This window comes from Rhinatrema bivittatum, chromosome 1 (genome assembly GCF_901001135.1).
Source record: "Rhinatrema bivittatum chromosome 1, aRhiBiv1.1, whole genome shotgun sequence".
NCBI lineage: Eukaryota > Metazoa > Chordata > Amphibia > Gymnophiona > Rhinatrematidae > Rhinatrema > Rhinatrema bivittatum.
In genome coordinates this window covers 620156985-620180919 of record NC_042615.1, presented here as the reverse complement: position 1 = coordinate 620180919, position 23935 = coordinate 620156985, and the positions used below count along the sequence as shown (strand labels likewise).

At 44.4% G+C, this 23935-nt stretch overlaps 1 protein-coding gene across 1 annotated transcript in view; it reads left to right on the top strand.

Moving 5' to 3' along the window:
• The window catches only part of YTHDC2 (YTH domain containing 2), a 237604-nt gene that overhangs the window by 116964 nt on the left and 96705 nt on the right, over positions 1-23935 (top strand). The window contains 5 exon segments of the mRNA XM_029571517.1: positions 2954-3050; positions 3141-3228; positions 3317-3397; positions 14795-14877; positions 15250-15355. Of these exon segments, the coding sequence (XP_029427377.1) occupies positions 2954-3050; positions 3141-3228; positions 3317-3397; positions 14795-14877; positions 15250-15355 (455 nt within the window).

Below are 23935 nucleotides of genomic sequence, written 5' to 3'. Positions count from 1 at the left end.
TAAAAGGGCCCTGGCCTTCTACCTGGACTGTACAGTTGGCCCACAGGCAGTCTACAAGGCTCTTTCTATCCATTGAAAGAAACAGGTTGGGTATTGCAGTATCCAAGCAAACCTTGTCCAACTGGCTAGCGGACTGAATATCTTTCTGTTACGCGCAGACCAGACTGCAACTAGAGGGTCATGTCACAGCTCCTTCTGTGTGAGCCATGGCAGCTTCGGTGGCCCACTTGCATGCGGTGCCCATGGATGAGATCTGTAGGGCTGCGACTTGGAGTTTCCTCCACACCTTCACCTCTCATTACTGTCTGGACAAAGATGACCGATGTGATAGCTTCGGTCAGTCAGACCTCCAAAACCTTTTTCAGCAGTGAAAACCAATTCTTCCTGCCTCGGGCCCTTTGTTTGGGGTTCAGGTTGTCTCCCTCTATGGCTGACGCCATGGTGGTTGTTGTGCCCTTTGGTACCTGGTTGGATGCCTGTCGATTTTGCTTGTTTTTCGGGAGCAGCCTGTAGCTATGTATTCACCTGTTATGCCCATTGGTCACAGACTGCTGTGACCTCTTTTTTTGCTGCATTGACCCCGTTGGGGAGAATGGCAGCCTCCGCCAGCTACCATTGACCTGCCTGGCGTTCCTGGGATGGCCTGGGCAATGCGATTGCCATCTTGCCCTCGGTATCACTTAGGCGCGCGCACGCGCACAAGCCAATCTTAAGCACGTCATGGTGGGAACCTCGGGGGCGTCCCCTTCGGTTGACGTCATCATTCAAGGATACTTAAGCCGGCTTGCTCTGCCTACCTGTGTCTTGGCAACTAGTTCCCTCATTGCTGAATCCGCTTTGCTCACTTCGGACTTCCCGTTCCAGTTCCTGCACCATTGGCATGAGACACTCTAGGTACCCGCTCCTTGGGGGGGGGGGGGGGGGCCTTTCCTCGTCTCTGGCTATCCGTTCCTCAGAGGGCCTTTTTGCCTTGGACTGCTGCCTATCCCCAGGGCTTCTCCTGGAACATTTGCTACTGTGAGTACCTCCGCTCTACAGACCACTACTATACCATCTCTTGTATGGAATCCTCACCGGTGTACCCCGCGCTGCGGGCCATTACCGTACCATCTCTAAGGAAACCTCATTGGTGTACCTCGCGCTGCGGACTTCTACCGTACCATCTCTAGTGGGAAACCCTCACCGGTGTACCCCACGCTGTGGGCCACTACCGTACCATCTCTAAGTGAGGAACCCCCATCGATGTACCCCGCTCTGCGGGTCTCTACCGTATCATCTCTACAGAGGAGCCTCATCGGTGTACCCAGCTCTGCAGACCATTGCCGTATCTTCACTACAGAGGTATTCCCCCTGGGTATACCCCACCGCACTGACTTTCTCCTACACTCCCCGCTTCATGGACAGTGACTTTCTATCTCTCTAATAGACTCTATTCTGCAGCTGTGTCTGACGTCTGCTGAGACCTCGTCTCCTGACGGTGAGGCTCATAGGGCTCCTCCCTGTGGGTGGTACCATCTCTCACCTCGGCCCAGGGCCCACATACCTACAAATCCTAACATCAGCCATGTGTGAGGACTACCATCCTGCTTGTCCTAGGAGAAAGCAGAGTTGCTTACCTGGAACAGGTGTTCTCCTAGGATAGCAGGATGTTAGTCCTCACAAAACCCATCCGCCATCCCATAGAGTTGGTTTCTCTTTGGGTTTGTTATTTTGTTATTTTATTTTTCACGAATTCTGTATTATAAGACTGAAGAGGGACCCCGCGTAGACACGTGGATAGTGGCATGCTGGGCATGCTCAGTGTGTCGGTCAAAGTTTCTAGAAACTTTGACATATGTTTTCCTTGCCGGGTTCCATCTGATGTCACCCATGTGCAAGGACTAACATCCTCCTGACCTAGGAGAACACCTGTTATAAGTAAGCAACTCTCTGCTGGTTTTGTATGTGGGTCCAGGGTGATATGTCCTCTCTTCAGTCTTCTTTCCCCAGTAGGGTTCCTCATCTCCTCTACCCCCCACCAGCAGTCTTGGGTTGTATCTGCAGAAGTCAGGCAGTCCTCACTTTTGCTCACAGCTGACTCATCCTATGGAGAAGGAGCCATCATAGTTATGAGATTAGATCTTGAGTGCTTCCTGTAGAGGTAGTCAAAGTAGTAGTTTGTCGTGCTAGAGGAAAAAAAGCAGAGGAGCAAGAAGCTTGTGCACCTGTGGCAGACTGTAGCCTATGATGGCTGTTTTAAATAGTTGACCTGCTTCAACATAACTGGGAGCAAAAACATCAGGAAGATGGGAATCAGTTAATATTTAAAAGTAGTTATTTCATTGGATGCACAGAATTGCAGTTGTCCTACTTTTTAAAAGTCTTGAAGATTCATAGTAAGGTTTCCTGGCTACAGAAATAAACATTGAATGAAATGGGAAGTGAGTAGTGAATGCCTGCTCTGACCAGCTACCACTGCCTGAGGAAGTTTAAGTATGCTGCTTAAAGTTCGTTACTTTCTGCTTGAAGCGGTTGCATACATTTCAGGGAAACAGGCAGGAAGTAATGCAGCAAGTATACACTACTTCCCTTGCAAAGGCAGAGTGAATTCCCTTTTAGGATCCTTTGAATAGGTGAACTGGTGAGTGGCCAGGGCACAGTTAATCATCCCAGAAAGGTCATTATCTCATCCACTGTCCACTTCACTGTGTCTGAGACCATTAAATTGTGGTCCTGAGTTGCAGGGTTCTTAGTATACTTCAAATCTTACAATAAATCAGAAGCTATTCACACACATTCAATCTGAAAATTGATGTGCACATGCAAATAGTATCATAGCAGACAATACCTTTTGTGACTAGGAGCTTAATTTGCTAATGCTTTTCTTCTAACTGTGTTTATGGGAAAAGAGCTTAGTGAATTGGGCCCTAAGTGAGGTTTTCTCATCCAGCTTCTCTTTTCTGCTGTTTTTGAGGGGCGATTTTGATATTTTTGCCTGGCTACGATGAGATTGTTGGCTTGAGGGATCGCATCCTGTTTGATGACAAGCGATTTGCTGATAATGCACATAGGTAAAGGTTTTAACTTTTATTGCTGCTCTCTCTATGGCTCACATTCTTCATAACCTGCCTGGTGCTTTAGTCTTTTCTGTTTTCTCACAGGTATCAGGTTTTTATGCTTCATTCCAATATGCAGACATCAGACCAAAAGAAGGTGCTAAAAGTTCCCCCTCCAGGAATCCGCAAAATAGCAAGTATCTACTGCTACCATGAACCATTTTATAGATCTTTCATTGCCACTTTCACTTTCAAAGCTAATTGACTTTTTTTTATTGTAGATTCTTTCTACAAATATTGCAGAAACTAGTATCACTGTCAATGATGTCATCTTTGTTATTGATTCTGGCAAGGTGAAAGAGGTAGGTTTGCTTGAATTATATCTTCAGGCTGAAAATATAAAGGCAGATGAGCAGCATAAGGGATAGTAAGAATGATAAGTAGAAAATACAACTTAAGGCATAATTTACTAAGCTTTTCCCCCCCCCATAGAGACAGAATGGAAGAAAAATCGTAGCAAATCATGTATTTTGTAAATCTTTCTACTCCCATTTATGCCACTTTTAAAGGATAAAAGAAAAAACAAAAACTATAAAGCCACTTATTATAACCTTACGTCAAACGTGTTCTGGATTTGAAGCAGGAATCTCAACAGTTCTCCTTTCTAAAAAAGACTTGTGACTAGGTTTGAAGATGATAGTTTCAAAAAACTCCTCAAAACTTGGCTTTTCAAACAAACATATAAAGACGGCATCGGAGAAGCTAAATCATCTATCCTGCACCTGTTAAATATGCCAAACACCCATTCTATACTGTAAATCACACTCATTAAATTATGCTTTCTGTTAGTATATAATTTATCAAGAACAATACTATCTGTTAGTATCATTCTTGTTAATACTTCCACACTATGTATGATCCCAATGCTTCATTCCTCCACAATATTGTATTAACCACAAATTGTATTCTCAAGTTGTAATCGTCTCTACAATTGTTCAGTGCACATGTTATACGTTTTATGTACGGTTGTTTCGTTTGTAAACCGTTGTGAAGGACTGCTCCAAACAACGGTACATAAAAACATATATAAATAAAAATAAAATATCGACTGGCAGAAATCTTAACTGGATATCTTAATAAAAATTCCCAAAGTTCCCCACTTAAACATAGCACTGTCATGCAACTGAAGGAAGGAAAGAGTTTCTTGTATTTTGGGTTTGCTTAACAAGGATATGGGAACACCCAAACCTTGTGACCCATAAAGGGGATATCTCTATTATAGAAGAATAAGCTCATCATCAAATTTCTGTAAGGCTCAGAAACACATGAAATCAATAATGTAGCACGATCTTTCACTTCCTCAGTTATTTGTTCCAAGAAATCAGTTAAATCCAAACTTACTGGGGAAACTGAAAAAATATCCAACACTCTTTCTCTTTTTTTTTTAATGGCTTTATATTTGTTTGTTTTTTTTTTCTTTCTATGGGCTAGAAAAGGGCAGATGTGGCTCATATTCATAAGTTGAAGTAAGGAGGATACAGGGAACTACAGGCCAGTTAGTCTAACCTCTGTGGTGAGAAAACCAATGATATCACTGCTAAAACAGAGGACGGTGCAATTTTTGGAATCCAGTAGATTGCAAGATCTGAGGTAGCATGGTTTTACCAGAGCTAAATCTTGTCAAATGAATCTGATCAGTTTCTTTGGATGACCAGAGAGTTTGCTCAAGAGAGAGCGCTAGATATAATGTACTTGGATTTCAGCAAGGCCTTTGACACAGTTCTGCACAGAAGGCTTATAAATAAATTATGCAACCTTGGTATGGATCCTAGAGTGACTGACTGGGTTAGAAACTGGCTGAGTGGGAGGTGAAAAAGGGTAGTGACAAATGAAGTTTTCTCTGAGGAGGGACCTGTTCTTTTCAACATTTTTGTTAGCAACATAACGGAAGGGTGGTCGGGAAGAGTTTGTCTTTTTCTGATGACATCAAAATGTGTAACAGGGTGGACAGCCAGGAAATAGTGCAAAACATGAGGAGGGATATAGCGAAGTTTGAGGAATTGGTCTAAGGTCTGGCAGCTAAGATTTAATGCTAAAAATGGCAGAGTCATGTATTTAGATTGCAAAAACCCAAGGGAAAAGTACAGTATTGGAAGTGAAATTCTTCTAAGCACAAAGGAAGAGCAAGATCTGGGGATAATTGTATCTGATGATTTTAAGGTGGCCAAACAGGTGGATAAAGCAGTGGTAAAAGCCAGAAGTATGCTTGGTTGCATAGGGAGAGGACTGTTCAGTTGAAAAAGGAAGGTGATATTGCCCCTGTATAATTCCCTGCTGAGACCTCATTTGGAATACTGTGTACAATTCTGGAGACTGCACCTTCAAAAGGATATAAACAGGATGAGGTTGGTCCAGAGAGTGGCTACTAAAATGATCAGTGGTCTTCATTCTAAAGCATATGGGGATAGATTTAACAATCTAAACATGTATTCTCTAGATGAAAGGCGAGATAGGGGAGATAAGGTAGAGACATTCAAGTATCTCAAAGGTTTCTTTGCACAATGGAAAGGAGGGGGTCATGAGATGAGGTTGAAAGGGGGTAGACTCAGGAGTAATCTTAGGAAATAAGAGGGTGGTGAATGTGTGGAACAACCTCCCAGTGGAAGTGGTGGAGATAAAAACAGCATTTGAATTCAATAAAGCATGGGCTTAAATATAGGAGATCTCTATGGAAGTGATGCAAATTATAATGCTAAATTAATTGGATGGATGGGCACACTGGATGGGCCATATGGTCTTTTTCTGCCATCTTGTTTCTGTTATCTATGTTTCTGTGTTTTTCTATTTACTAAGCTTTTTCCCCATAGACACAAAATGGGAGAAAACCTTTAGTAAATAGGGCCCTAAATGTCTCTTTTTTTCTTGATTGATGTTACTTTAGTATTTACCGCGTATGAAAGATCCCCCCCCCTTTTTTTTTTTTTTTTACTTATTGTGGGCTTGGAAGAGAGTATTATGTTTTGCCTTTTTGCATTTATTTGGTTTTTCTTTTTCTATTTTTCTGTATGTAATGCTCAGTTTTCTGTCAGGTGGATATTCTGCTTCCTTTGTGTAAATTTAAATTACATAAGTTAAGAGTTAAAAGATAAGAGAGAGACCTTATCGTTTCAGATTGTTTTTTTTTTTTCTTCCTCCATACTGTTGTCATCTCGGCACATGTTTGGTTGTGATTTATCACTGGGAGTCTAACATGCAGAGTAGAGCTGTTTTATTGCAGCAGTTTTGCCAAACTCAAAACCATCTCTACAGTTTTAAAGATTTCCAGTGTATCTGGTATTATGGTTGCTTTGTTAGTCCATTTAAGTACATTAGAAATAAAAGGTAGTAAAGAGATGGGGAGCTATTTATTTTGCAAATTTAATGCATTTGTGATAATATTTCGAGAGCTATACTCTATTCATTAGATATTTTACCCACTTGATGAGGGGAGTATAACTTGAAAGCTACTTCTATATCTATTGTTAGTTAAACAAAAGTATATTATTTGTGGCCTCTTTGCTGACTTTTGTCTGTTTGCTAGCTATCAGATGAATATCATTTTGCTGTTCAAAATTTCTATTCCTCTCCCCTACCACATTGAGAATGGCACCAATCTGGCAATATGAACCACAGTGTTCACAACATTCTATTATTATATTTTTTAGTTCAGATTTTTTCTTACCATACCATACCATACCATACCATATCCTGTTCATACTCCAGATCAGTCCAGATAAGTGGGTTTTGCATCCCAACCAGCAAATGGAGGCATAGAATAAAACTTTTCAGGCACTGCTACATACATGAGAGTGCCACCTGCAGTCCCTCTGTATTTCTCTGACTCCAACAGATAGTAGGGGTTCAAACCTGGAGTCTGGAGTTTTGAAAAAAAAATGAAATAGAAAAAGGGAAGAAACAGAATAAGGAGAAGAAAAGAATAGCATGAGGATTTGTGGAAGCCCCCTGAGGTGTTAAGTTCCTTTGTGGGCCATCCCTCAGGTCGAGCAGGTCCCTGAATTGGCTCAACCCTCAGCTTCTGGAGGGGGGTGACAGCCAGGAGTCCTAGTTTTCTCGCCCTTTCCGATGCCTTCTCTACCCTTACTGGCAGCCTGAAGCACCAGAAGCATGAAAGTATTTGTTTTAATTTCTGGTTTGCTTTTGGGGGCACTGCCGCTTTAAAGAAAAATACCGAGGCAATGCAGTGCAGAGTTGGGCTGTGTGGGAGGCTGAGTCCTTTGTGAGGATCAGGGTAAGAGAGGGAGCCCGAGGCTCCACAGCAGTATTTCAGGTATTCTTGTCGGTGGAGGGGCTGTTTGGTGGTGTTGGTGGGAATCGTGGTGGACTTTTTTTTTTAGCAGGCCGACCACAACAAGCTTTGCAGTGATTGCACCTCCCACGATGCACGGGAAAGTGTATAGGGCCTATGGTTCACGCCGATTGCACCTAAATGCGGCCGTGTTGTATGTGGTCTGTGTTTCCGGAGATGAGGCAATCTCCACAGAGATGGCAGACAGTAAACGGAAAATGGGGAGCAGCACATAAATGCTTGTCCACCCAGATGTCTCAGTGCCTGGCAAAGAAGCCTAGATCTTCTGTGCAGACTAGACCAGTAGGTCTCTGTTGTCTCTTGGGGCTGGGATGTCTGTCAGGTAGAGATGAGTCCTTGGAAGATTCAGAGGGTGCGGACGATCTTCAGGAAGATTCGGGAGATGACCCTGGAGAGGATCTGCTGGATGATCATGGAGATAATCCGGCGGCTGATCTTGGTGATGCGCTGGTGGGTGCTGTGCCTGCTGCAGATAAGGATGTGGAGGATGTTCCTTTCGTAGAACGAGATGACCCTAGGGTTGTTAGATTGTTCTGTAAAGAGGAACTGCGTCCTCTTATCCCACGTGTGCTAGAAGAACTGGAAATCAAGGTCACTCAAGAAGAGACTGACAGCAAGAGGGTGGATACAGTCCTGGATGGGCTGCAGGGAACTCCAAAGACTTTTTTTCTATCACCAAAGAATGTAAAGAAGTTGGTAGTCCGGTAGTGAGATACTCCTGAAGCAGGCCTTAAGATAGCCAAGTCTATGGCTAAGTTGTACCCTTTGCCGGACGAGAATGTTGGATCTTTTGAGGCTACCAAAGGTGGATGAAGTGACCGAGAAGATGACCATCCTTGTGGCAGGATCTGCTGCATTGAAGGATGTCCAGGACCAAAGGCTGGAGATTCAGTTCAAGAGGATGTTTGAAGTCTTGGCTTTGAGTCTTTGGGCAGTGGTCTGTAGTAGCCTGATGCAGTGGGCCTGTTTGTGCTAAGTGCAGAAGGCGAAGAAGAAGAATTTGAGTGTAGCCTCAGACTCCAAGCAGCCGGCCCGGTTGGAAGCTAGAGTGGCTTATGTGGCAGATGCACTGTACGACTTGGTCAGGACATCCACTAGGAACATAGTTTGTGTGGTGTCGGCGCGGAGACTGCTTAATTGCGTAATTGGGCTGTGGATGGGTAATCCAAGTCACAGTTGTGTAATCTTCCTTTTAAAGGAAAGCTGTTATTCGGAGAGGATTTGGAGCAGTTGATGAAGCAGTTAGGTGACTCAAAAAGAAATAAGTTGCCCGAGGATAGAAAGGTAGGAAGAAGACTTTCACACCGAGATCTCAATTTCGAGAGATGAAAAGATTTTGCTCCAACAGGAGTTCTGTGCCATTTGGTCTGAAGCAGGGCTCAGGGAGATAGCAGTCCTTTCGGGGGACATGTAGACCATCCCAGGACAGTTCCGGGCAAGGGACTGGAGGGAGTAAGGCCTCTCACTGAGCTCAGGCTGGTCCGCTGTTCCTTGGAAGTTGTCAGGGGAGGTTAGCCCTCTTTTACAAAGAGTGGACCAAACTCACGTCGGATCAATAGGTTCTGGATGTGATAAGAGACGGCTTTAGAATTTTCTCACCCTGTCAAGGAAGCCTACTTGGTATCACATTGCTCCTCCTGCTTCAAGTGAGAAGCAGTTTGGGAAATGTTACAGTGGTTGAGGTGCCTGGATGTGATTGTCCCAGTTCATCCAGAGGACCAGGGAAAAGGAGGGTATTTGGTGTAGTTTGTAGTTCCCAAAAAGGAATGTGCATTCTCAATGTGCAGCAGGTCAATGCGGAGATGTGGGTCCCTTGTTTTTGAATGGAAACACTGTGGACTGTAATAGCAGCGGTTCTCAAAGGAGAGTTTCTGGCATCCTTGGAGTCCCATATTCACATCCCAATTTGTTCAGAACATCAGAAATTTCTGAGATTCATGGTACTGAGGAAACACTTTTACCTTTGGGTTAGCAAAGGTGCTGGTGATGGTGGTGGTAGCTGTGGCACTCAGGAGGGAAGGGATTCTAGTTCATCTGTACCTAGATGACTGGCTGATCCAGGAGAAGTCAGAAGTGGAGTGTCATCATCGATTTGGCGGGTCTTGGAGTTGTTGCAGTCTCTGGATTGGGTGGTGAACTTGGCAAAGAGCCATCTGGAGCCAACACTGTCAATGAAATATGTGGGGGTGCAGTTCAATACCTGAATAGGGAAGGTGTTCCTTACCTCAGACAGAATTGCGAAGTTGCAGTCTTAGGTACTTCGACCTCTGCAGTTGGCCATTCCTAGGGTCTGGGATTATTTGCAGCTCTTGGGTTCTTGGCATCTTCGCTGGACTTAGCTCTGTGGGCGTTTGCTCATATGTGTCCTCTGCAGAGGGCGCTTTTGTCCCATGGAAATCCGCTATTGGAGGAGTTTCAGCTTCATTGCCACTTTAGGGGTTCCAGGTTGTTGTGGTGGCTGTCGTGTCCCAATTTGGAACGAGAGAAGTGGGACTGGAGGTTCCTGACTGGGTGGTGATAGCCTCAAGGGCTGGGGAGCAGGGTGTCAAGAGCAAGCGGTCCAAGGTCAGTGGTCAGTAACAGAAGTTTCCTGGTTGATCAGTCGTTGGGGATGCAGGGTGTTGATGGATTTTCTTCTGAGGATTCACAGTCGGGCTATGCCAATTTTCTCCGACAATGCAACAACATCACTCTGTACATTAATTGTTAGGGCGGGACGAAGAGTCATCTGGTAGCTCTGGAGGCCCAAGAGCTTTCTGTCTTGTCGTAGCAATATCTCTGGGGCATAGTGGCGTCACACGTGGCTGGAGTAGACAATGCATAGGCAGATTATCTCAGTAGGCAACGGCTGAATCCAGGACAGTGGGAGTTGTCAGTAGAAGTGTTTGCCCTGATTCGTGTCAGGTGGGGCACTCCCCAGCTGGATCTCATGGCGTCTAGGAGCAATGCCAAGGCGGAAAGATTCTTCAGCCGCAGAAGGGAATTCAGTTCCGAGGAGCTTGATGTTCTGGTTCAGCCTTGGCTGACACATCTTCTACTATATATGTTTCCCTCGAGGCCCCTTGTAAGACGTATGTTTTGTAGCATAGAGCAAATTCAGGAAAGGTGTTTCAAGTGGTGCTGGAGTGGCTGTACCATCCATGGTTTGCAGATCTGGTGCATCTCGCAGTAGATGGGCTTGTCCAGTTGACTCATTTGCAGGGGTTGGTGCGGCAGGGGCCCATGTTTTCGGATTGGGTGGATTGCTTTTGTCTCGCGGCTTGGCTTTTGAGAGGAGGTGCTTACATTTAAAAGGATACTCAGAGCAGGTTATTGCTTCTTTTCTTCAAACTAGCAGGCCAGCCACTTCTCTTGCTTATATCCAAGTGTGGAAAGTTTTTGAGTCATGGTGTGTTGAGGAATGTTTAGATTTTTTGTGGGTTAACGTTTCTCAAATCTTGGCCTTTTGCAAAGCGGCCTGACTAAGGGTCTGGCCTACAGTTCACTTTGAGTGCCGGTAATAGCCTTGGGTTGTTTTCGAGGTAAGCTGCAGGGGAGACCTTTGGCCTCTCATTTGAACATTGTTCCGTTTCTGAAAGGAGCAAAGCATTTAAGTTCGTCGGATGTGTCCTTCCTGGAGCCTTATTCTAAAGCTTCAGGCTCTGTGTGAATCTCCTTTTGAGCCGTTAAGGAGGTTGTCCATGAAGGATCTCACTCTGACGACTGTCTTTTTGGTGACGATATGTTCGGCTAGATGGATTTCAGAGTTGCAGCCTTGTTATGCAGATTTCAGATGATGGAGTTTCGTTATGTATGGTGCCTTCCTTTTTGCTTAAGGTTGTCTTGGTGTTTCATCTCAACCACATGATGAAGTTGCCGGCTTTCCTTCATTTAACATTGGATATTCCACATGCGAGGAAGCTGTACTTGCTGGACGTTCGTTGGTCTCTATTACATTACCTTAAGATTGCTAACAGTTTTCAACATTCCGATCAGCTTCTTGTCTTGCAAAGAAGGGAAGTAAGGCTTCCAAGGCCACCGTTATGAGATGGTTAAAGGAAGCGATTTTTCTCTGCCTATCTCTGTAGAGGTCAAACTGTGCCAGGGGGTTGCAGGCACATTTGACTAGGGTGCAGGCAGCTTCTTGGGCAGAGTGTTAGCTAGTATTGCCACAAGAGATTTGTCAGGCAACGACGTGGACTTCTTTACACACTTTTACTAAACATTATCGATTAGATGTTCGGGGGCCGGAGGAGGCTGTGTTTGGGGAGAGCATGTTGCGTGTGGGTTTTTCGGGTTCCCACCCAGTGTAGGGGGAGCTTGGATACATCCCACTTGTCTGGAATGATCTGGGTATGAACAGGAAAGGAAATTTTGGTTCTTACTGCTAATTTTCATTCCTGGAATACCACAGATTAGTCCAGAAGCCCACCCCTTGCGAAAGACTGTTCTTCTGGATGCTGAAACTGAGGATGCTGATGCTGCAGAATTTACGATGATTATAAACATGGTTTGTTTTTCTCCTCATTTGAGGAAGGGGGACTCCAGTGAAAGGGGTTCCAACTTTGTTTCTCTGCTCTCTCTAGTTGGGGGCAAAATTAAGTTTTCAGGTTAACGATCTTGGCTTGGGTACAGGTCAATACTGAGGGACTGTGGGTGGCACTCTCATTTATGTAGCAGTGCCTGAAAAGTTTTTATTCCCTGCTTTCATCTGCTGGTAGGGATGCAAAACCCATTTGTCTGGACTGATCTGTGGTATACCAGGAACCAAAATTAGCAGGTAAGAACCAATTTTCCTTTCTCTGTTGACAAATAGGCATGAATCAGCCATAACACATGATGACGTCTGGCGCGGACATGGATCCAACCCTCAGATGCATGCTCAGTCAATTCTTTAATAAGCTCTGAGTTTCCGCATGTGCTTGCTGCCTTGTCAGATCCTCAGTCTTTCTCTGTCCTAGTTACTACATAGATACATTTCCCTCTTTCTCTCTCTCTCTCTGAAAATTTTAGTCTTTTTTTTTACCTTTTCTTGACCTTTTCTTTGTCTGTAGTTTTTATTTTTGTAAATCTTTTTTCTTCTTAATTCTGCCTCAGCAGACAGTCAGTAAAACTTTTCAGATCTATCTAAAAAAAAAAAAAAATAAATAAAACAATAGTAATAATAGAGAAACCCAAAGCCAAAAAGCCTGTGGTTAGCAGGTTTGAGGCCTGCGGATATGGGCATTGTATGTCCATCAGTGACACCCATTCTGCTTGCTATTGCTTCTTGGGCCCAGATCATGATGCTCCCCACTGCTTCACTTGTGGTCTGATGTCCCTGAGGGCACAACAGTACCACACCTGGACGATGGAGGCCCTGCGAAAGGTACCATCTGGAAAGATCCCAAATCTTCAGAGTGAGGGTGGGCAGTGAAGCTGCTGCTCTTCCTGAGTGGGGCATCTTTAGACTTTTGGCACCACAAGAAACCAAGGTGGGATTCAACTATATCTCTTTCCTGCAGTCAGGGAAGTTTCCCCCTCAACTCCCATGGTGCTGGCGTCCAGAACCACCACGGATTGAGCGACATATGGAAGTCCATTGCTCTGGTTGATGTTGTAAATTACCAGGGAAGAAACCCTGGCAAATTGTCCTAAATTTAGCCCTCCAATTTCTTCCCAGTTTGGTGTAAGATTACCCTAATAAACTTCCCTTGCTTATCTCAAGGCCCACCCTACACTAAATACAACAAAAAATAAACCACACTGCTAGGGAGAAAAAGATAAGACGTAACCCAAATTTATTAACAAAGTTTCCTGACAATAAACGTAATATAATGCATAATAGCAGACAAGGTGTATCTTTACACATCATTATGATAATGTCAGTGACTCCAGTCTGTCTCAAACCTATCACTGTACAACAATCTTAGTGACCCCAGTCTTGCTCAGATGTATCACTATACTGTAATCTTTGACCCCAGCCTAACTCAAATCTATCCGTGAACCATAAGGCACTTTTTGGTAGCCTTTTACTTCAAAACTCCTTGTGACTGCCCTTTAAATATTTGGTCAGCTCTGTTTTAAAATAGGAAAACAATTTACAATGGACAGCTACTCAGTGGAAGCAATGCTACGAAAATCTGTCACAAAGATCTATTTCAACTAAAATAACGGAAACTAACTACAAAATTCTGTCCAGATGGTATCTTACACCATATAAACTTCATAAAATATATCCCGCTCAGGGGGCACAGTGTTGGCGGAACTGTGGAGAAGAAGGGACTTTTTTGCATATATGGTGGCTCTGTCCTAAAATTAAACAGTACTGGAAACAAATACAGAGGTTGGTGGGACAGCTGTTTCATAACCGGGTAGTATTACGCCCAGAGATATACTTATTATCTGCATACCCGGATACCTGGACAGGACCCACGCGGACTTTATTACATCAAATTCTCAGTACAGCACGCCAAGAGTTAGCTGTGCATTGGAAATCAGAGAAACTGCCTACCCTTACTACTGTTACGCAGAGACTTTGGCAACTGCATTATTGGTATTATATTAGAGCTCAACACCAAGATAAGATGGATATGCATGTCTTGATCTGGGAACCGTTTTTGTGATGGTATAGGACTTACTAAAGGGGACTGAGTACACATAGTGATAAGGGAGAGAAATGAAGATTGGGAACTGGGTCATTCGCCTGCTATTCCGGAAGGGCATCATGTGAGGGAACATGGGGGAAACGACCCCACTGAGAAACCTGGTGCGGTCCCCAAGGTGAAAGGTTTGGATGGATAGCTGTCAGTGGGATATTATGGATACCACATAGGGAGCGGGAGGGAAGGGAGGGGGGAGGAAAACAGAAAAGCCAAGGACACTATGGTATAATGTAGACGGTTTATTGTACTTTGTGCATATTTACATGATGTATTAGAAACATTCCTGTTGTATTGTTTGTTTGGAAAGTGTCAATAAAAAAAAATTATTTAAATAAATAAATAAATAAATAAATAAATAGGAAAACAACTTATACAAATCCCTCCCAACTTATACAAATCCCAAATCCCTTATACAAACCCACAAGCTGGAACTGGGCCTTGCCAGTGGTCCACAGAAGTGTTAGAAAGGGCAACGGATTCAGGAAACACTAAGCTGCTTGCTTTGGAAGGTTATTGAGGTTTTTGATAGTTGAATAGTCAGACACTTCATTCCTTTACCTGTACCCAAAGGGTAAGAGTGCCACTTATGCCATGGCTCCGGTTTTAACTTGCTGGAGGTGCAGGAGTCTCAAGGTCTCTGCATGGGACTGTAGCGTTCCTTTCATAGGACCATACTTTCTTTGCTGTAAAGTTCTCATATATATTTGCATGTGCCTTGTGTTATGAATCGTGTTTATTTTGTAATGCTGAATATCATCTTAATATTACAGAAATCCTTTGATGCATTGAACCATGTTACCATGTTAAAAATGGTATGGATTTCAAAAGCAAGTGCCATTCAAAGAAAAGGCAGGTAATGTAGATTTCAAACTCCATACTTTGTAACATTTATAATAAATGGAATGCAAGAGAACAGGCTTACATTACATGTCCTATATGGTTATATTTATTATATACATATCAACTTTAGTATATACTGTACAAGATAATCCATTTGGTTACAGGACTATTGCGCAAAAGAGAATTCATTCTAAATTTGAGCTTGCTGAAGGTCACACAGTTAATGGTAAAGTGAGGAACAAAACCAAGGTTTACAGGTTCACATCATTGTGCACAAACTACACTTTCCAGTTTCATCATGGGGGGAAAAAAAATTGCCATGTTTAATGCTTTTTCATGTCTTGTGTGTTTCTCTGCTAAAGTAAGTTGTTCTTTTCTGTGGTAGAGCTGGGCGCTGCAGACCTGGAATCTGTTTTCGCTTATTCAGCAAACTGCGATTTCAAAACATGTTGGAGTTTCAGACTCCTGAACTTCTGAGAATGCCATTGCAGGTAAGAATTGTTTTAGCAATTGCTACAGTTCTGTACTGTTCTGCCCCACCTCAAAAGTCTGGACCGCATCTCTAGTGTTATAGGTTAGAGATCAATGAAATCTCAGATCTCATAATGTTTCTTTTCTCATCCTCGTGAACTGGCTTTGCTGACTCCCCTCTGTCCCCAGTTGCTCATTGGTATCTTGCACCTTGAGGGTGGGCTCTAAACGCTTCCTTCAGTGTGATGCTTTGGAGCAGCTAAAGAGGGATGTTCAGGCATTTATTGGAAAGAAATGTTATGCCATGCTTCCTTGGACACAGCTTAAAGGGATGCCGGTATTAGAGCCGTAATTGACAGCAGGTTAGACTTTTCCTTTCATTTTTCACCTTGGGACTAAAGAGCTGGTGTTTTAAGAAGAGCTGGACAGCTGTGAAGAAAGCTGCATCCTGTCCATTTTGCCTTGGAGCAGTGTGCTATGCAGTCAGCATTTTTATGATACTGGAATAAAAAATGTCTGTTGCTTGTATGTTCTGATGTGAATTTAAGGGAATCTGTGGTAAAGCAGAAGCTGTCATTTAAAAGTGCACTTCTTGGAATTGCTTTCTGGGAAGCAGTAATTCAGCTTACTGTTTAGTTTAATTTGATTTTATTTATATTTTACAATTAAAATACTTTGAAATGGATTTAATTTTGTTTTGTAATACTAATTTTCATTTCTTGTTCGTAATCAGTCTAGACGAGTGGGTTTATGCATCCCTACCAGCAGATGGAGGCAGCGAACAAAACTTTGAGGCAATGCTACATAACCAAGAGTGCCACCTGCAGTCCCTCAGTATTTCTCTGTCTCCAGCAGATGGTAGAGGTGCAAACCTGTAGTCTGGAGTTTTCAAAAAGAAAAAGGATTTGAGAGAAGATTGCGGCTCTCCGAGGTGTTAGATTCCTTCGTGGACCATCCCAGGGCAAGCAGGGGGTTGGTGATCCCTGGGGTAGCTTGGCCCTTGTCTTCGAGGGGGGGTGGTGGTAGTGATAGAGGGTGGTTCTGGTTCCCTCATCTCCTCTGGGTCCCTGTCACCTTGCTGGGCTCAGGCTTCACCAGAAGCAGGGAAGTATTTCAAGTTTTTCTTTCCCTTCTGTATGTGTTTCCCTTTAAGTAAGTTATAAGGAAAAAAAAGGGAAAAAAAGGAATGGAAAGGGAAGAGCAGTTCATAAACTGTGCTTCACTGGCTGAGTTCAGCTTTCGCTGCCAGGAAGCAGCTCTAGATGAGCGGGATCAAATCACTATGTGTGTTGCAGCCAGGTGCTTGTTAAGCACCGGACAGCACCGCCTGCAGGGTTTATTTTTAGGCCTGTTTTCTCTCCGGCATGGCGTCTCCCATGCTGCGCGGGAATGTTTGCCGCGGCTGCAGCTTAAGGCACTCTCGCCTTGGTTTGACTGCGTTTTGAGGGGGAATGCGTCTCTGGAGAAGCGGGGACCTCCACGGGTGCCCCGAGGGATGGCAGGAGCCCGTGTTCGGCAGGGCATGTTTGGAGGCCCCAGGGGGAGTCTTAGGAACTGGCGGCCATTTTGTGCACATGTGCTGGGAGCCAGGCTGCTGCTTTAGGGCCTTGGGACTCCCCTCCCATTCTTTTTCCTGTGGAACAAGATCTTGCTGGTAGTAGATGGGGGAACAGGTGCAGGGGAATGTGGATCTGGACCCTTCTTCGTCGGCTCCAGAAATATTTTCTCTGGATTTTGTCCTTTTGATGTATAAGTTCTATTTAGCCAGGAATGGAGCTGGGACCTAGAGGTTTTTGTGTAGGAAGACCTGGGTGGCAAAAAAGCCTAGGCAGGCAGAGTCTGGGAGGGTTCCTGAGGCTTTTAGGTATGAAGAGGTCAGTGGTGGAGGAAGACACGTCTGATGAGATGGATGATTCAGATCAGGGGCAGGGAGGACTGGTGGATCTGGGCAGGAACCCTGCTGGTATGTTGCTGGATCCATTACAGGATCCAGATCAGGATCCTATTAATGCTGTAGGGGATCCTATGCAGGATATGGACAAGATTCCGGCTCCTACGTGCTATTGTTACAGTGCCTCCTCTGGAGAGAGGATAGGGCCGACACTCTGTGTACTTCATGTTGGCCAAAAAGGAAGGGGCTTTTTGGCCCATTCTCGATCTGCAGAAGGTCAGTGCTGCCCTCCAGGTGCCGCGTTTTCAGATGGAGACGTTGCGCATGGTATTGGCGGCGGTATGCAAAGGGGAGTTTCTGGTGTCATTGGATTTGTCAGAATCCTACCTGCATGTCCCCATTCGGACCGACCACCAGACGTTTCTGAGGGTCATGGTACTGGGGGAATACTTCCAGTTTTGAGCTCTTCCCTTTGGGTTGGCGACGGCATCACGCACTTTCACAAATGTGATGTTGGTAGTGGCAGTGGCTCTCAGGAACGAAGGAATACTGGTGCACCGTACCTGGACGATTGACTGATACGTACAAAGTCTGAGGTGGAGTGTGCTCACTTGGTCCATCAGGTACTGCGGCTTCTGGAGTCGTTGGGCTGGGTGACGAACCTGGCAAAGACTTATCTGGAGCCAACCCAATCTTTGGAATATCTGGAAGATTGCTTTCATACCTGGCTAGGGAAGGTGTTTCTGACTACGGAGAGAGTCCTCAAGTTGCAGAGTCAGGTTCTTCGGCTACTGGATCTGTCAGATCCCAGGGTCTGGAATTGCCTGCAGGTGCTGGGTTCTATGGCATCTATGCTGGATTTAGTGCTATGGGCCTTTGCTCACATACATCCTCTGCAGGGGGCTCTGTAATCCCATTGGAATCTGTTGTCTGAAGAATTTCAGCATCCTTTACCGTTGCTGGAAGATATCAGGTCCAGTCTTTCGTGGTGGCTGTCTCAGCGCAATCTGGAGAAAGGGATGGATATGGAAGTGCCTGACTGGGTGTTAATGACCACAGATGCCAACCTCTCGGGTTGGGGGGCGATTTGTCAGGGAAAATCAGCCCAAGGTCAGTGGTCACCGGAAGAGGTGACTTGGTCTATCAATCGACTGGAAACCAGGGCAGTGTGCAAGGCCTTGTTAGTGATTCTTCTGCTCATCCGGGACAAGTTAATGCGAATGTTCTCAGATAATGTGACGACAGAGGTGTACATCAGTCAGCAGGGTGGCACAAAAAGTCATCTGGTGGCGCTGGAGGTGCAAGAATTATTCAGATGGGCAGAGAAACATCTGGTGCGGATAGCTGCTTCTCGTGTGCCCGGAATGGACAATTTACAGGCAGACTTCCTCAGACAGTGTCTGGATATGGGGCAGTGGGAGTTGTCGGCAGAGTCCTTCTCCTTGCAGCAGGCACGGTGGGGCAGACCAGTGGTAGACTTCATGGCGACTCCAGTGAATGCCAAAATGGATCGGTTTTTCAGTCAGAGAAGGGAGGTCGGGTCAGAGGGCATCGATGCTCTCATTCAACCTTGGCTGGCACGCCTGCTGCTGTACGTGTTTCCCTCATGGCCTCTCATAGGTCGGGTGCTGCGGCACAGGGTCTGCGTCTGGCGGTAGACGATCCTGTTCCCTTGTCTCACCTCTCAGGGTTGCTGCGGCAGGGACCCGTATTTTCAGACCGGGAGGATCGCTTCTGTCTAGCGGCTTGGCTTTTGAGAGGTGGCGACTCCGTGTGAAGGGCTATTCGGAGCCGGTGATTGCTACTTGCTTCAGGCAAGGAGATCTTTTAACTTCGATGGCTTATGTCAGAGTGTGGAGAGTTTTTGAATCTTGGTGTTTGCAGAACAGGGTGCAACTTTAAAGATGGCTATTCCTCAGGTCCTGGCCTTTTTACAGAGTGGTTTAGTGAAGGGCTTGGCCTATAATTCCCTTCAGGTTCAGGTAGCAGCCTTGGGTTCCCTTTGTGGCAAGATTCAGGGTAGGCCGTTGGCATCTCATCTGGATGTGGTTCATTTTCTAAAAGGAGCAAAACATCTGTGCCCTCTGTTGCGGAAGATCTGTCTGGCTTGAAATCTGAATTTGGTTCTTTGCATACTGTGTGGCCCTCTCTTTGAGCCAATGCGGAGGGCATCATTGAAGGATTTAACCTTGAAGATGGTTTTCCTGGTGGCCATCTGTTTAGCTAGACGAATATCAGAGCTGCAAGCATTGTCATGCAGGGGTCCTTTCCTTCGTTTTTCGGAGGATGGTGTTTCTTTACGTATAATTCCTTGTTTTTTGCCGAAGATGGTATCCTCCTTTCACCTTAATAAGGTTGTTGAGCTTCCGGCCTTTCCGAATTGACAGCCGATACTCCAATGGCTAGGGAGCTTCACTTACTGGATGTGTGAGTTCTTTTACGATATCTCAAGGTGACAAATACCTTTCGGAGATCAGATCATCTGTTTGTCCTGTTCAGTGGAGCAAAGAAAGGAAATAAGGCGGCCAAGGGTACTATTGCTTGATGGTTAAAAGAGATGATGGCATCCGCCTACATCTGTAACAGCAGGTTAGTGCCGGAGGGGTTGAGAGCACATTCCACTGGGGCACAGGCAACCTCATGGGCAGAGTGTCAGCTGCTCTTTCCGCAGGAGATCTGCTGTGCGGCTAGTGGTCTTCTCTTGACACTTTTAACAAACATTACTGCTTGGATGTGCGAGCCCCAGAAGAAATGACATTTGGGGAAAGTGTGTTGCGTGAGGGTCTTTTGAGTTCCTGCCTAGGATAGAGGGGTGTGGGTACATCCCACTCGTCTGGACTGATCCGGGGTACAAACAGGAAAGGACAATTGGTTCTTGCCTGCTAATTTTCTTTCCTGAAGTACCATGGATCAGTCCAGAGACCCGTCCCCATCTGTTGAAAGACTTCCTCGCTTCTGGATGTGGCTGAGTTGGCTTATGATTGACTCAGAGTAAGAAGAAGTGTACATAGTTTGGTATAGGTGTTATGTTAAATCAAGGGGGCCTAGTTTGCAGGGGGCTCCAATTTTATGTCTCTGTTCATCCAAACTTTATTGGGGTTTGTTGCAGTAGACACCTTGGCTTGGGTACAGGTCAATACTGAGGGACTGCAGGTGGCATCTCTGTTATGTAGCTGTGCCTCAAAGTTTTGTTCTCTGCCTCCATCTACTGTTAGGGGTACCTAAACCCACTCGTCTGGACTGATCCGTGGTACTTCAGGAACGAAAATTAGCAGGTAAGAACCAGTCTCTTCCTGTGTTTGGCTCTGGAGATATTTGTTATCTGGGTACTCTGTCCTTCATGGATCAAGGATTAGTGATAATACCGGAGGACATGATGAAGCTACATATATGCCGTATACACAAGTGAGTTAGGTTGGGGGCCATCCTAAATAAAGAATCTGCTGAAGGAATTTGGACATAGGAGGAAAGATTACTACGGATGAATCAGTTTAAGGTGTGAGCAATATGTTATGTTTGCATAATTTTCAAGTTGCACCTAGTAGGAAGAGTTGTGAAAAATTCAGGAAAAACTGTTTTGTGTTATTGCTGAATATGAACAAACGGGGAAACCAGAGTTAGAGTTTGTTATTAGAATACTCTGACAATTGGAATTGGAAGAGTATCTCAGCAATGTATGCAGAGTGATTGAGCAGAAGACAGTGCTGTGTTATGTCTAATAGCACTTTAAAAATAATAAATAGTAATTGCCTTGAATTTGTCCTGAAGAATGGAATTTACAGTAGACATTTCCTCTGCACTCAGGTAGGCCAATCTCCAGAAGTGAGTTATGCACATCTACCAGCAGATGGAGACAGAGTAAAATCTGACGTCACAGATATATGCACAGACATCAGCCAGCCAGTATTCTCCGTCTCGAGCAGATGTTTAAAAAAAAAAAAAGTATATCACATCGCTTATATTCCTGAGGTGACACCAATGGGTCCCTCCCTCAGTTGAGCGCCTTTAGTTCGGTAGCCTTTTTCAGGCATGGACTTAAAAAAAAATAAAAAATAGGCAAAGCGCTTAACGGACGAGGGAGGCTCAGTGGTGAATCCCTCCATAGCTGGAGACCTGGTCATACTCACAGCCAGGACTGGGTGAGCTCAGGTTAAAAAAAAAAAAAAGTAAAAATAAATGAAGGCAGAGAATAGGGAGGTTTTATTCTATTCCTTTCTTTTTTTTTTTTTATTTATAATTTTAAAGAACAGTGTACAGTTAGAAATATGTTCACAATCTAGGACAAAATGATATCTCATTATACAACACAATATACAACATTGTAAACAACCGTACATAAAAGTAAAACATTACAATGTACAAGAAAGCTTGCTCCTCATTAAGACCAGAACATAAGTTTGTCATTATTTCTGTGACCCCCAACCCCAACCCCCCTTCCCTCCCTCCCCTAACATAATGCTGATGTGTGAGTGAGATGTTGAGTTTGCCAAGCTTCCCACAGTTCCCAGTGGTCCGTAAAATGTTGATGTCTAATGGCAGTGAGTTTATTCAAGTAGCAAATCTTAGACAATCTCCGGTGTACCTGCTGTATGTGTGGTGGCTCTACCTGTTTCCAAAGGATCGCAATTTCCATTCTAGCAGCCAGTATTATTTGACGAACAATATGAAGGTGTGGGTACTTTACTGGCGATAAGGAAATATTAAGCAGGAAAAAGGCGGGGTCTCTACCCACATGTACATCTGCCACCTCTGAAATCAGCTGTATGACTGCTGACCAGTAAGAAGCCAATCTAGGGCATTCCCACAACATATGGATGTAAGTTCCCAAGTTACCACATGCTCGCCAGTATTGCAATGATACCGCTATACATCCTATGCAGCTTAACCGGGGTAAAATACCACCTGTAGAGCATTTTATATCCATGTTCTATCAAGGATGCTGATATGGAGCTACGTCTAATGGAAAAGACGCATTGTGACAGTTGTGCACCAGTCAGATTTGCCACAAGATCAACCTCCCAAGCCCGGATATGTACTGGTGCGATCTGTATAGGACCATTTAGGAGGGTATAAGTATGAGAAATATGCCTTTTAATCTTATCAGAATGCTCGCAGAATGCCTCAAATAAAGATCTACCCTTGCCCAAGTCTTCCTTAATTCGTATTTGGGAAATATAAGATTGTACCTGACGATAAAAGAAATAATCAGAAGGAAGTAAATTGTTTTTCTACTGCAGGTCTGAAAATTTACACACCTTGCCCCTATGCCAAAAATGCCCTAGTTGGAAACAATTATGATCCTCCCATCAGATTGCTCTAGTTCTAGACATCCCGATCTAACAGAACAAAGGAGCCACACCTGGGAAGCTGGGTCTAGCCCAGATAAAAAGTCCTTCTCCAATTGTACCCATCTTTTATTAGTATTATGAGAATGCCAGTCAGTGAGAGGGCAAAATTGGGAGGCAACATAGTACCATTGGAGACAGGTACATTGGGGAGGTACATAATTGAACGTTTAATGCGAGGTGGTCGTCTTTTCTTTATATATTGAAACAATTTCCTCTGCCAGATTTGTAGTGCTTTGACTGGAATTTGGACTGGAAGAGTCTGAAATAAATAGCCCAATCTGGGAAACACATTCATTTTGATAGTAGATATTCTACCCAACCATGAGATATCTGTACATTCCCAGTTTTGGAGATCAGCTAGAATCTTCCCCCATAAGGCCTCATAGTTAATCTTATAGAGATCCTGCGACTTTGTACTAATTTTCACCCCAAGATATTTTAGAGCATTTGGAACCAATTTGAAAGGGAAAGCCAATTTTATCTGCCGTAATTGTCATCCAGGCTAATATTCAGCATTTCAAATTTATCCATATTCATTTTATAACCTGATACAGCGCTAAAACTCTTAAACTCGTCAACCAGGGGTTGAAGGAAAGTAACAGGGTGCACGATGGTAAATAAAATGTCATCAGCAAACAGTGTAAGGGTATATTCTTGGTCCCCAACCTTGACCCCTTCAATCTCAGGGTTCCCCCTAATCTTGATGGCTAAAAGTTCCAGATATAAGGCAAAAAGAAGCGGGGATAAGGAGCAGCCCTGCCATGTCCCATGCTCAATACCAAAGGACTTTGAATATCCCCCATTTACTTTGATACAAGCGCTAGGATGGTCATATAGTTGTTGAATCTCTGCCTCCCTCCCTCCCAGCCCCATACATTCTAGCACCACAAACAGGTAATCCCAATGGACAAGATCAAATGCTTTTTCTGCGTCCACTGTAAATAAAATCATAGGGAGTAGAGAGGATTGAGCGTGTGCAATGATATCCACCACCCTCCTTACATTGTCAGCAGCTAAACTCCCCGGTACAAAGCCAGTTTGGTCTGGATGGATCAACAGTGAAGCCACCCGACCTAACCGTATGGCTAGGATTTTCGCCAACAGTTTCATATCCAAATTGATAAGCGATATAGGGAGGTAAGATCCACATTGTGAAGTATCCCTGCCCGGTTTGGCTAAGATGGTTATGCCAGTCTTATTAGTATGCGGTGTGAAGCAACTATCGGTCAAAAGGCTGTTAAATGCCTCAGTTAAAGATTGTGTAATTACTGTTCTAAATTTTTTTATAAAAGCCGGCCAAAAAGCCATCAATTCCAGGAGCCTTTCCCAGTTTCAGATCTTTTATTTATAACTTTTCTATA